General features: G+C 48.5%; 2 protein-coding genes across 5 annotated transcripts in view; one reads left to right on the top strand and one right to left on the bottom strand.

Annotated features, from left to right (window-relative positions):
* The window catches only part of ABL1 (ABL proto-oncogene 1, non-receptor tyrosine kinase), an 82522-nt gene extending 72361 nt beyond the window's left edge, over nt 1–10161 (top strand). For all 4 annotated transcript variants that reach the window (XM_085325339.1, XM_085325342.1, XM_085325340.1 and 1 more), the window contains 5 exons: nt 152–336; nt 2468–2620; nt 3205–3294; nt 3637–3801; nt 6343–10161. In XM_085325339.1, coding sequence (XP_085181465.1) covers nt 152–336; nt 2468–2620; nt 3205–3294; nt 3637–3801; nt 6343–8042 — 2293 coding nt within the window. In that variant the 3' untranslated portion in view covers nt 8043–10161. The remainder of the gene's footprint in view (nt 1–151; nt 337–2467; nt 2621–3204; nt 3295–3636; nt 3802–6342) is intronic.
* Nucleotides 10162–13970: 3809 nt separating this feature from the next.
* Nucleotides 13971–14105, bottom strand: part of QRFP (pyroglutamylated RFamide peptide) — a 1874-nt gene continuing 1739 nt past the window's right edge. The window contains exon 3 of the mRNA XM_085325240.1: nt 13971–14097. Within this exon, the coding sequence (XP_085181366.1) occupies nt 13971–14097 (127 nt within the window). The remainder of the gene's footprint in view (nt 14098–14105) is intronic.

Here is a 14105-nt window from a genome sequence, read left to right as displayed (position 1 = left end):
TAACTACATAATTTTTGTGTAAGCCCTAATCAAAAAAAAAAAAAAAAAATCATACGGGCCCAGGTTTCTTCATGAACAGCAAGTCACTTCGCTATTGTTAAAAGCGAGATGATGAGGACTTCTCATGACCTATTTTTGTTTCTGTTTTTAGGGATCTTGCTGCCAGAAACTGCCTTGTAGGAGAGAACCACTTGGTGAAGGTGGCAGATTTTGGCCTGAGCAGGCTAATGACAGGTGACACGTACACTGCCCATGCTGGAGCAAAATTCCCAATCAAGTGGACTGCCCCAGAAAGTCTGGCTTACAACAAGTTCTCCATTAAATCTGATGTCTGGGGTAAGAATTTGTATGAACAAATTAATTCAGCTTGTAGCCTTCTTTTCCAGGACTGTGAAAGAAGGACATTTRTGAAACATTGAGGAGAGCATATTTCCTGGTTTGAGCCATACTGTGCTATAACTTTGTCAGAGTTAGGAAATTAATCTCAGCTAAGTCAGTCTTGAGTGCAAAACTGAGGATTCTGAGCTTTTTATAATAGACTGGAAGGCCCCATATGCGTACAGCTATCTACATGCGGGCCAGACTTTATATGTGTGAATCATTGGCAAGTATGAAAATAAAGCGTGCTGTAGTGCTCATAGAAATGCATGAAATGGGACTGGAGGGCACCAAAACTACTGACTCAATAGGGTTCTAGCACAGAACTGTGAAGCAATATAGCGTTATATAGCCAGGAACTTTCAAACTCCTTTGAGGAAGAAAGTGAGGCTCTGTTCATTTTATTTTATTTTATTTTATTTTTAAGGAAAATATATATATATATATATATCTGTCTAGCGATAGCTCCAAACTTGTCTTTCTGCATTTAAAAAAAAAAAAATCTTTAGAATGAGATGAGTAAAATCAGCAAGAAAATTTGATGACAAATGGTTATTGAAGAGCCCTGAAGTGCTGGTGCTTAGCTGAGTGGAGCTAAATTCTATCGAATCTGACCATAAAAGAAGTCTCGTGATTCTTTTTATCAGTGTTTCTTTGGGTTTTATATCTCCRTCATAGCTGTTGGTCAAATTTTCAAAAGTGCCCAGTGACATAAGATAGAAGTTTGTGGGACTTAGTCCCAAAGGCCCTTGGAAAATGTTATTCTGAGCATCTTCTATGTATAAAACATTGGACAGCAGTGAAGGAACAACAGAAATTTTTAGTTTCTGGGAAAATGGACAGAAAAAGGTGTTACTTCGAAGGAATTGCTAGGAGATGGCTAACATAAATCTTTTGGCATTGGGGGAAGAAGACCCAAACCAGCCTGCTAAGGAGTATGTGATCGCTGACCAAAGCAGTTTTTCTGCTTTCTGTTGGTGTGTGATGGTGCTAGTGGCTGAGGAGCACCCACAGCCATCTCAAAGGATGCTGCCATATTCCTGTGGTGGCTGCAGGGACCCCCGTTACATTTAAGTAGTAGAGCACTTCAGGAGAAAAGATCAGAAAGGGGATATTGGGTGTCTTTAATTAGGGTTAGCCCAACCTTGCTATAGCTGGGGTGAGAACTTTTGGGATCAGATGAGAGCAAGCAGGCTGTCCCCAGGAGCCAACTGCTGCTGCCAGCCGTGCCAGAGTTTAGACACTTTGACCTCGCTGCCTGAAGACAGAAATCAAACGGCTGTGCATAGAAATGTCTAACATAAATTGCCCTTGGTGGTGTTACCATGTAATGTGATGTGATTTCCTTACTTAGGCAGAATTGTAATTGCTTTCTCTTCAGGTTAAGAACAGAGTACGGTGACTGAACTAATTATTGCAGGTTGTTGAACTGGTGTTGGGTCTCTTCTGTGTGCCCGAATCCTGGGCTAGTCACCTAGCCTCGGTGTTGACCTGTATCCCAGTCAGGCTCTGGGGTTTGAATGCTTCGCCTGTGCTAAGGACCTTTCTGAAATGCCTGTTGTGCTTTCTATGTGGCTTTCCCCATGGTCAAAACATCTCACCCCATCCTTATTGGAGCCACTGCTGGGTCCCAGGTTCCCCCTCGAGATCACACTGCAGCTGAAAAAGGGCACCCCAAAAACAGTGCACCACTGCAGCATGCGAGTCGTCTAGGGAGAGGCTGGAGATGAGAGAGGAGCTGTCAGATTGACAGAGAGACTGCAGTGCAGCAGGGAAACAGTTTCAGCTAATCCACTGTGAAGTCTCTTAATTGTGCCTTTAATAGGACTTGAAGGATCTTGGGGCGTTCAGGTTTGAGACAACTGATACATTGAAAATTAGTCTAATTCTACCCTGTCATATCACAGGAGACTTGTTTGTGCTGACGAAGCGGCTTGTTACGCTGCTTTAACATTTAAGCTGCTGTTGAGCATGGGATCCGAGCCACCTAGAGCTGGTTTAAGCGAGCAGCGCTGTTTACTGACTATTCCCACTAAACATCATCTCAAATTTAAGGTGAAAACAATGCTTACTGATTTCTTCACTGCAGCCTTCGGTGTTCTGCTGTGGGAAATTGCAACGTACGGCATGTCCCCTTACCCCGGGATTGACCTGTCTCAAGTCTATGAGCTGCTAGAGAAAGACTACCGTATGGAGCGCCCGGAAGGCTGTCCTGAGAAAGTTTACGAGCTCATGAGAGCATGTAAGTGTTGTAAAGCTCTGCAAATGCTGCTTTTAACTCTGCAGAGATGCAGTAAAAGTGCCTGGATCTGGTCACGTGCAGCAAGGCACAAGAAGCCTTCTGCATTTCCGGGGAAGATGCAATGCTATGTGGAAGTGCCTCGTTAAAACTGCTTTGCCTGGAGGATGAAAATACTATGAAGCTGACTGTTCTTTCTACTGGAAGTTTGTAGGCCTGTGGGAGAGATTTGGTTTTCAGCTCAGTGTTTTCTTTATCTCCTGTCTTACGACAATTTAAATAAAAGCTTGTGCTCTGAGGATGAAGGAGGAGCTTCATTAGGCTTCTTAAGGGATTGAGTGCTGCTCTTCCACTGTGGCCTTTTAATATGTGACTTAGTGTGATATATCTTTTTTTCTTGCCGGAGGTGCTCAGCACTTCGGCTCAGTGGTAGTTGTAGATACCCAGCACCCTTCGAATCAGGTTTCTGTGTTGATATTTTATATCGCCCATTTTATAAAAAGGGGACTGTGATAGCTAGTTCTTCCTAGTGTGGTGTAATGAATGTCTGTAAAGCTTGCTGAAGGGTTTGAGTGGTGCTTTTTCAGGCTGGCAGTGGAGCCCTTCAGACAGGCCCTCCTTTGCTGAGATCCATCAAGCCTTTGAAACGATGTTTCAGGAATCCAGCATATCAGATGGTAAGTCTGGTTCCCTCTTTGCCATTTATGCAGATGGGACAAAGAGTAACTGCATCCTTAATTCTGCATGTAGTTCCTTTCAGATAACTTCACAGGCTACTTTGCGGTGAAACTCAGTCATAGCTTGTATTTCCCGGTATAAACTCTGCAGAATGCAGAGAGATGCGTTTACATGTGGGCTTTTTCTGACTATAAGCGTATGCCTGATTTTAAAGGGCCAGAAGTTGAACAGCCTTCAGGAACCTTTGTGCTGTATGCTTTTCTTTTGTGCTGTTAACTTGGAGCAGCTCAATAGTTTTTATCTTTTTTAATTGTAGTGATTTTTTTTTCTGTGCACTGCAGAGGTGGAGAAGGAGTTGGGGAAGAAGGGCATGAGGAGTGTAGTGAGTAACTTTCTCCAAGCCCCAGAGTTACCAACCAAAACACGAACATCAAGGAGAGCTGCTGAAAACAAAGATGCCAATGAGAGCTTGGAGACAGCACATGCTCGAGGCCAGGGAGAATGTGGTAGGTTTTATTTAAAGTCATTGTTCCTTCAGGAAATACAGAGGAAAACAAAATATATGGTCAGCTCTGGGTCATCACCTAGAAAAAGACATGCCTAATGACAGGTGACTTTCTAGATAAGTATTGTTTTCAGGCAGCAGGCTGCTGAATTTGCTTTCCTGGATTGAAAACTCTTCTTACCATTTTTTGCAGGAAGATAGGTTGTTAATCTTGTGACCAGATACAAGCACACAGCAGTCAGGAGTGTGAATCTTTAGCTGTCTGAGAGACTGATGCTATACCTGCTATTGCTTAGAAAAGCCCTAGAAGTTCTTTTAACTTAATGGCTGTTGCCTACAGTTCCCTGTAGACCATAGCCCGAGCACGGAGCTCACTGATCATATGCCCTTCCCTGGCAGGGGATCAGTGGGATCTCCCACTGCAGCTGAGTGCTGTGTAATCTGCTGCGTTCGAGCCTCTCTACACCACCACACTGCATAATTCAAAGCAGAACGATTGCTCGGGTTTAGGAAGCCCCATAAGGGAAGTTCTTCACTGTTCCATCATAGCAGTGCTTGCAGCACTGAAGAGTATTACTTTTGGCAGATACCAAATACAATTTCAGCAAGGGACACAGAGGTATTTATAGTATCTTCCATGAAGTTAAACTCTCAATCAATTTCTTAAAGCACTTAACCTTCCATTCTGAGGTAATGAAAGCAATAGTTAAACACTGAATATAGAGGTAGATTTGTATCCAGTTCTTTGAAAAATAAGTGTAAAACAAAATACAATTTTGCAGGTGTGTTGGGCTTTTCCAGCTGYTGTTAAAGGTACCTTCTCTGACCATTCATATTACTGCCATCTTTTGTGTAATGACAAAGCCACCTAGTGCTACATATTTCAGTAGAAAAAGTGCCCCTAGGAAAATAGGGGAAAAAAAGTGAAATGTGAAATACTAGAAAAAGAAAGTATTAGTATCAGTGACTTAAACAGAAAGCAAGGTTATGTATAGAAGTGCTTGGAAACATAGTGATTTATAAATAGTGACTTAATTTTCAGATGAAAATACAGAGAATCTTCTATTCTTTAGGAAAAAGTCATGAAAAATGAGCACAGTATGCCTGTATTTATTTGTTATAACCCAATTAATACAACACTGTTAAAGACCAGTAGTAAATCTGGCCTGCCATATKTAAGAAATGTAATTGCCTAGTATTATAAGCTTTGAAGTAAAATAACTTCATTTGAAATACTTAAGGGCTTTGTGAGATTCAAGTGCAGCAGGAATAATATGATTTTAACATTATGCTGAGAATTATTTCAGTCTTTATTACGAAAGAAAATATCTCACATTAAAGTTTTATTGCAGTTTCCCGTTTAGTTGTCAGTGTTTCCATAGCAAGTCCTGTGGCTGGAAGCAGATCCTCAGTGAAAACTGCTGGTTTTCTCTGGATCTCCACAGCTCTGCTTTCTCCAGACACATTAAGGCCGTGGCCTCCCAAAGTGCTCTGGGAGGTCTTCTGGTTGTCCAGATGAACATTAGTTGACATGTGTGCATAGTTCAAATACGCATGGAGTTGTGGAAGCATGCTGTCTTCCCAAAGTACACAACTAGTTTTCTTCCAGTTCCCCCTCCTCAAGCAAAGCTTAACACAACATTCACCAATATGTGACTAAGAAGCGACCTGCTTTCTGTCTATAACTGCTTCATCTCCCTTCTTACTGCCTACTCGAGCTGTAAATGTATATGCTACCCTGAAGGCATTCCTCTTTTGAATTAGAGAGCCATCTGAGTGCCTGACCTGGGAATGAGACCTCCTGTCAGTCAAATACAGGGATCTTCAGGACTCAGTATAAATATATTATAAACCACTATTCATTTTTAAATACTCTTGTAAGTGGAGAGAGGGTCACCCCGTCATTTCCTTCTGGAGCTGAAGGAAGCGGTTACTCTCACTTTCCTCCGTTATTATACCAGGCTGGCTGTCTTCACAGTGAGACAGCCAGAAGTGTTCAGCTGTCAGAGTGGGTCTTGATTTCTGCTTGTGAAAAAGTTATTTCCATTCCCTGCAAAGGATGACATCAGGAAAGGAGGTTTTGAGTATCAGAATCTAAATGAACAAAGAGACTAGGGATTGAGGTAGGTTATAGAGAAGCCTTATTAATTTGGAGAGTTAGCCATTCCAAAGACATCAACAGCACAGGGATATTTATATACTTCATGCTGTCAAGTTTAGACAAGTCTCCACGTGTGGTGGTGGGAAAACGTAAATGTTTTGCATTTGTACATCGCTGTTTAAGTCAGAAACCTAGGGAAGAGTAGGCTGGCARTCAAGTCCTATATGGACTGCTTCAAAAATGAATGCAGACAAGATTAGAGACCACGTTCAGTCCAGGCTTCAGTTCTTCTGTACTTGCTTTACTCCTGGTCTGAAGCTGACTCTCTGTTTACAGTGTCTGCACCTTTTTGGAGGTGCTGCAAGGTTTGATCCTGGAGGAAAACAGATTGCTCTGTCTGTTGAGTCAAAGCTCAGTAGACTCTTTTCTGTTCCCTTGCAGACCTTCTGGAGCATGAACCTGCCATTTCTCCCTTGCTTCCACGGAAGGAAAGGGTGGCCATGGAAAGCAATTTGAATGAAGATGAGAGGTTGCTTCCAAAAGATAAAAAACCCAACCTCTTCAGTGCCCTTATCAAGAAGAAGAAGAAGACTGCCCCTACTCCTCCAAAAAGGAGCAGTTCCTTCAGAGAGATGGACGGCCACTCAGACCGCAAGGCAGGAGGTGAAGAGGAGGGCAGGGATGCTGGCAATGGAGCTTTTGCTGCACCTCCTACAGACGCAGCTGACCCCTCCAAGTTTCAGAGCTCAAACAATGGGGCTGGTGTCACCAACGGAGTTGTTACTGGGAACTCTGGGTTTTTATCTCCTCACTTACGGAAGAAGTCCAGCACAATGAGCAGCAGCCGAGGAGTGGCTGGTGAAGAGGAGAATAGTTCCAACTCCAGCAAGCGTTTCTTACGGTCCTGCTCAGCCTCCTGTGTGCCCCACGGAGCAAAGGACACAGAGTGGAAATCTGTGACTCTGCCTCGGGATTTGCAGTCCACGGGGCGCCAGTTTGATTCCTCCACCTTTGGTGGACACAAAAGTGAAAAGCCAGCACTGCCTCGGAAGCGGGCAAATGAAGCCAAGACTGATGCTGCTGTTAGGGGAACAGTGACCCCTCCTCCACGGCTGCTTAAGAAAAATGAAGAGACCACTGATGATGTGTTCAAAGATGCAGAGTCAAGTCCTGGCTCCAGCCCTCCCACTCTGACACCAAAACTTGGCCGTAGGCAACCTGCTGCCCCTCCTTCCTCCAATGTGCTCCACAAGGATGATGGAGTCAAATCCAGTGCCTTAGGTACCACTGTGACAATGGACCAAGGTTCTGCTGCCAAACCCAACTCCGCTGGGTTTGCAGGTGCCAGCAAGGCTTCTACTGAGGAGCCACGAATGAGGAGGCTCAAGCAGACCTCGGAGTCAACAGGGAAGGACAAAGGGAAGTTATCAAAGATGAAACCAGCCCCTCCGCTTCCACTCTCTTCGTCCTCCATTGGCAAGCCTGGAAAAGTATCTCTCAGTCCCAGTCATGAAGCAGCAGCAGATGTGGTTTCTGGTCCGAAATCCAAACAGTTGACTCAGGTTGCAGATGCTGTGAGCAGTGATGCTGTCAAGCCAAACCAGTCAGGGGAAGGTGTGAAAAAGCTGGGGATACCCTCTGTACCAAAGCCACAGTCCTCTACAAAGCTGATGATGAGCACAGCAACCTCTGCTGCCTCTTCCTCATCTGTACCGTCTGCCTCTGGTGGGGACCAGCCATCATCCACAGCCTTCATCCCTCTCATATCCACCAGGGTCTCGCTGCGGAAGACCCGACAGCCCCCAGAGAGGATTGCCAGTGGCACCATCACTAAAGGAGTGGTATTAGAAAGCACTGAGGCTCTGCGGATCGCCATTAGCAAGAACTCTGAACAAATGGCAAGCCACAGCGCTGTCTTGGAGGCTGGCAAGAACCTCTACACCTTCTGTGTGAGTTATGTGGACTCCATTCAGCAGATGAGGAACAAATTTGCCTTTCGGGAGGCCATCAATAAGCTGGAGAATAACCTACGGGAGCTTCAGATCTGCCCAGCAACAGCTGGCAGTGGTCCTGCAGCCACTCAGGACTTTAGCAAACTTCTCAGTTCAGTGAAAGAAATCAGTGACATTGTTCAGAGGTAGCAGAAGCCAAGTTTAAAAAAAATAAAATAATAAAAAAATCATAAATGGGCCAAAGCCAACTGTGGAGAGAATAACAGCATGTGTGGACTGACAAAAGACCAGGCCCTTCAGGTTAGGGATGTGCAAAAGACACAGACTGTTAATAGATGCCCCAGCTCCAAAGAGTAGGGCTGTGTTCAAGAGGCACTTTCCACCCTCTTAACCCAGGTTCCCTGTGAATCATATACTCACAATTGTCTTATCTGTGGAGTTCTTGCCTTGTGGACTACAAGTCTAAATGCTGATGTCACACCATGCCTTCTTATTAATATTTTATTGTTCTGGACAGGCCATTAAGACTGAAGTGAGACTAGTGGACACTGAGATGCTGTCCTCCTCTGGAGGACTTCTACTGCATTTTCGTTCCCTCCCTCTGCCCCACTGTACACAAGGATGAGTGTTTGAATAGCAAAATACCCACTGCTTTTCTTGGGGGAGTTGCAGCACATAACCGTGGCCTGAGTCGGACATTTACTTGACATTAATGCAACCAATTGGGAGCTTGGGAGGCGTGGGGGAGGGAGGGGGGTGTGTGAGGGGGATTTTTAATGTAACTTTTTAAATGACAGAACACTACAAGTGATGTTTACCCAAATTCTTCCTGTGATTCCACCTGCTGCCCTTCATAGCTGTGTTTTTAGCAATTTCATAATGTTGTTGAGCCCAGATGAGTTGCTTGGGTTCAAAATTTTGCAAACAGCACCCACTAATGTAGTGGCACAGGAGCTTGTTTGTGGATCTCTCTTGGTAGCGTTAAAGGACTGGAGAAGGTCTGAAGAAGAAAGACTTTGCTGTCATGCTCTTGAAATTTAATATCAACTGGGCTGGACTTTGGGATGGAGGGTTGCAGAGCATGTCTGGGAGCAGTAGGCTGGTGCTGATCAAGGAATTACTGCATCACTCAGCGAGAGACAGGAAGGTTGCAGCAGGGGGAAGTAGCTTAGGAAGAGCTCAAAGATAACTGCTGTGCTTCCAGCGGCTGTTTCAGCTGAGTTTGCACATTGCAGATGGGCAAGAGCTGCTGTTTGTCCAGTTGAGTTTCCAGCCACTTCTATTCTATGAGCTGCAGAGGAGCAGTGAGCAGAGATAAGAGCTGTTTTGGAGCTGCCTTTGGCTCTCCCACAGAATCCTGTGCTTTGGGGGGGCCATGGCACCTCCCTTTCTGTGCCAATGCTAAATCCCATTGAAGGGTTCAAACGCCAGTGCTTTGAGGTTGAAACCGTCGGTTACCTGCATGCCCATGTGGTTCTAGCTAGCATCAAAGAAGGATCTGTGAAGACTGTGGACACTTCTCTTGGGTACATTTTCCCGAGGACACTGCCACAAAACGCTGACAGCAGGACTCCTGGGCTGCCTTGCCAAGGTCCTGTGACCTTCCCAACTAATGCAACATGACTGGGAACTAACTGTGACTTGTGACAGTAGTGAAAGAACAAGGTTTAGGGCTATTAACAGTGCAATTTAACTCCTTTTAACAGTTCCAAACGAGAGAAAAAAAAAAAAAAAAAACATTTTCCATGTCCTGTTCTCCCTATAACTCTTGTGACCCCTGTTGTGTATCTTAAACACTAATTGCCTTCAATTGTATTTCATTATTTTCTCTTTGGAACTGTTTGTTTTGTATATGATTTCCAGTAGTTAGCTCTTTTATGTGTTCACACCACTTCTTGCCCTCACAAACAGCCGTGACTTAACACGTGACAAATGTTTAAAAGAAAATATACACTTCTGCCACTGGCTGCCTTTAAAAATGTAAGAAAAAAAAAATCCTTGGACTGTCTCTTTCCTGGAGGTACTGTTTTTACCTTGATAACATATTGTGCCACTATATTATGCATTTGTATCTCGTTATTACACACTTTTGTAGACTTGTCTTTTATACAGTGTGTAAATAGCTCTGTCCTTCATCTCTGTGACACTTAAGGGGGTTGTTCCCCCTTTATTTTGGTCCAGTACAGATTGTTTCTGTACATGACTTTCAATTCTTCCTCCTCTTTGTGTTTCATTTTTTTGATTCATTTTTTTTTATTCCAGTCTCTCTTGCGTAGTATATTTAAAAATAAATCAATGTTGAGGAAAACTTGTGTTTGTCTGTTAACAAGGCTTTTCAAACCCAATTACCTTTCCCTAGCTGCTGCACTTGAAAAGTGGCGTTCCCTGTTCCAGTGATTCCTCAGGGCCTTCTGGGACAGCAGGCTGCTCACAGACAGGCGGCAGCGAGTTGCTCGATCCTTTTGACCTACCTTTGAAAACTCAGGAAAGGAAAAAAGAAAAAAAAGCAGAATAAAGACTATGCTGTCACCTGTTTCAAGGCAAAGACTTTGTTGCCTTGAATGAAATTTAAATCATGGGTGCAAGTTTAACTTTCCTTCCAAATACTATTGTTAATTCAGTATTCTGTGTTTCAGCTGCCATTGGCCTTTTTTTTTTTTTTTTTTTTTTAACTTCTGTGCTGTGAAATGACCTGGAGTTTCTGTTCTCGAGCAGTTCTGGCTGCTCCTCCCCTCCCTCCCTGATCCCTCGTGGTGCAGCGGCCATCTGGGACACGCTTGGCATGATGCTCTCAGCGCAGACCAGGAGTGAAGAGCTTCCCGCTCAGCTCGGTTGAGATGCTGACGAGCTATACAGCCACCATGCTCTCACTTTACAGGTTTTCTCTCTAAGAAAACTGAGATAATGTTTCCAGAAGTCCATTTTATTTCCTGTTTTCAAACCACCTTGGGTCTTTCCAGCAAATTGTAATGGAGGGACTTGTACTAGGGTACTTAATACTAGTACCAAGTAATGGTTAAAATGAGACGGACTCTGCCTTGAATAATGAAGATGCTAAACAGACAGTAGAAAGGGATGAGAAGAAAACAGAGGCAAATCGAAGTAAGAGTGGTGTGCCCCCGGTCACGCAGTTGCTGCTTGACAAAGCAAGGTTAGGACCTAGGTCGCCTGACTTTTAGTCTGCTCCTTAAGTCCCTGGTAGAAGGTGGCGGGTTTGGTGCGGGGACGCGATCCTTCGTGGAGCGTGAGAACTAGGCTCATCAGAAGGCTTGTCTTGCTGTGGCCGAGATTGCATCGTGCCTCTTCTAAATTAGCATAAGGAAGATGAAAAGAAGAGCAGGAGGATGCTGTTGCCAAGTATAAATTTAAGTAACGGCCTGCATTTAGCAAGTCCCAGGCTACTTTTCAATGAAGCTGATGGTGGTCTGTGAGCGCACACATAAAAGGTAAGGGGTTGATGGTTGTTTTAGGACAGTGACCCGTGGCAAAAATTGAAGTCTAGACTGTTCTTGATTTACATCTCCAGCACCAAGACTTGAATACGTTTAATAGCCGTGGGTTGAGGGAAGATGGAGAAGCTTAACCTGTCCCTAAATACGATCATTGCTGATGGTTTTCAYGACTGCTTCCTTAGGGAATAGTCTCTGGTATCACAGGAAGGTGGAGGTCAGTTGACCTGTCTGGGGAATGCCCCTGGATCTGCAGTGTTGGAAGTGAGAGAGAGGGATTAAAGGCTAAATTTAGCCAAGTACAGTTGGAGTTGATTTAACAGATCAATGCATTTAACAGTTTGATTGCTCCAATTTTCAAGGCTATTGAGCTTGAAAGCGAGAGTGCTCTGGGGGAAAAATAGCTGTGTTTGTGGTTTTGTTTTTGGTTTTTGCGTCTTGGAAATTACAATGTTTGCTCTTAAGTTTTCTTTTAACGTCATCCTGCCCCTTAGTTGCAGCTTCGCTGAGAAGTTGCTTGTCACAAGATGTAAAATGTAGCTGGTGGGTTTTATGCTCCTTTTCTTCCCCCCCCCCCCCAAAAAAAAAAAAAAAAAAAAAGGCCCGCTGGAGCAGCCTGTCTTGCAGCAATGCTGCTGGACAAGCGGCGCTCCCAGGCTTGTGGGGGCATCTGCCCGCTCCCGGAGAGGAGCGGGAGTGAACTGACAGCCTGTTTTCTGGTTTGACAGTAATCCGTCCGTGGCTGGAGAGAGAGGAGGATACACTGAGCTTTGTGTCACCCTCGGAGAGAGGCTGCGTTGCGTTGTCGCGTGTGCACCTAGAAGAACAGACCGACCCCGCAGAGCGTGCGGGACGCCCCAGAGCCTCTCCTGGTCCAAGGGTGAATCTCAGCCCGGGCTGGTTGCTGCCACGGGCGTTCCCGGCTGGGCCAGGCCYGATGCTGTGAGCGTGCCTTAGAGATGACGGTGGTGCTGAGGCCACGGGAGCGGGGGCAGCGCCCTGCAACTCGCTGCGCTCCAAGGTGCCCCCCCGAGGCCRGGACCACGGCTGGGCCCGCGGCTGCGCTGCAGACGGGGCTGTGCTGAGCCRCTGCCCTGCGGAGAGGGAGCGGAGAGGGCGAGCGCCGCGCGCGGCGGGCTCTCCGGCRGGTCGCGCTCGGCCCCTTTCCTCTCCCCGTGCTCCCGCCGGGGGAAGCGCTGGCTCCCGCTTTCGCGTGAAGGACGAGCAGGCGCCGGGGTGGCGCGCCGCGCTCGCAGCCTCCTTAGGCGCGTGGTTGTACCGCGCGGCGCTGAGCCTGCTCCTCCGCCGCTCTGCCCGGCCCCCGCTTCCCCGACGCGGCCGGTGCCGCTTCTCCCAGCCGCGCTCTGTCGCCGCGGGGCGATGGGTTTACGGTCCCCCGCCAGCCCGGCTTCGCCCCGGAGCTCCCCCTCCCCTCGCTCGCCCCCTGCCCTCCCTCCCGCCTGCGGCTCGGGGCAGGATCGACCGCTGCGTGTTTATTGACGACGGGAACGCTCCAGAGAAAGGGAAGAAAAAGGGACGTTGCCATAGAAACGTCGATAGCGCTCCCCGGCCCCCGGAGCCGCCCGGCCTCCGCCGGCCCCGGCGCCGCGTTGGCAGCTCAGGGGTTCCCGCCGGCGGCGCTTCCCGGCGCGACCTCCACGCTCTGGGTTTTGGCGCTGCCGGCCCGGAGCCCGTCCTGGCCCGCGGGGATCCGGCCGGCTGGCCGTCGCTCCCCTGTCGTCCGTGCGTCTGGCCGTCCTGCGGGCGGCACCCGCCTGCCCTTCCCCGCGCGGCTCGGCGCGGCCCTCGGTCACGCGCCGCTCCCGCGGGGAGCTGCCGCGGAGCCGCGTGTCGCAGCGCGCCTCCTGGAGCCGCGTCCTTTTCCTTCTTTTTTTTCCCCCTAGCCAAGTCTTGACACGGTCTTTGATTTTAAGGGTGCAATTTAGCGCTTGCAAGTAATTGCCCTGCTTCGTTTTTGTGCCTGCAATGAAATATTAGCAGTCGTTAGGTGTCCAGCTTCCCAACAGCGGCGGCAAGCCGGGCGGTTGGACCTCTGCTTACGAACCCCTCCRCCCGCGACGGCAGGCGCGAAAGCCGGCAGAGCTGGTGGCGCTGGCGGAGCTAAACCTGCAGAAAGAAGCGAAAGGGCCCCGAAGAGCAGGGCTTGCTCTCCGCAGCCCTGCGCGTGCCGGGCCGGCTCCTCGCCGGGCCGCCCCTTCGCCGGCGGCGCGGGGGCCTGGGGAGCGGCGGACGCCGAAGGCGGCTCCGTGCGAGGGCCGCGGTTGGAGCCTCTCCGTGCCCGAGCGCTTCTGCRGCGGCTGGGAGCGGGCACAGACGGGGCTGGGAGGGCGTTGCGGAGGCCCCGGTCTTCGTGCGAGCGCTGGGGTTGGGTGCTGAAGCGGCACCGAGGGGGCCGGTCTCTGGATCGGGTGAGGGAGCCGGCAGCGGGGTGGCTCCGTGCGGCAGGGCCGGTGACGCCGGGGCGGGTCTGCCTGCTCGCTCGGGGGTTTCCGCGGGGGGGACTTCCTCGGGCCCGGCTGCTTGGTCCTGCTTCCGCGCCGGAGCCGCTCTCGCGAACGGCGTCTCGGCGCTAAGCGGAGCTCGCTGCCGGAGGGAGCCGCCTCGCTCGCGGGGAGCTCGAGGCGGCGCCGCGGCCGAGTCCGGGCCGTCACCTCCCGAAGCGGAAGGCGAAGCCGCCCTTCTTGCGGTCGTAGCCGTGGAGCTCCTCGGCCAGGTGCCCCAGCGCGCCGCCGCGCCCCTCGCCGCCGGCGGGCCGGAGCCTGGAGCCCTCGCGGCTCCCGCA

The sequence above is a fragment of the Rhea americana genome, unplaced genomic scaffold, assembly GCF_003343005.1.
Source record: "Rhea americana isolate MKP2758 unplaced genomic scaffold, rheAme1 scaffold_97, whole genome shotgun sequence".
Classification (NCBI taxonomy): domain Eukaryota; kingdom Metazoa; phylum Chordata; class Aves; order Rheiformes; family Rheidae; genus Rhea; species Rhea americana.
Note: the sequence above shows the minus strand (reverse complement) of the source record. Positions and strands in the feature narration are given on the sequence as shown.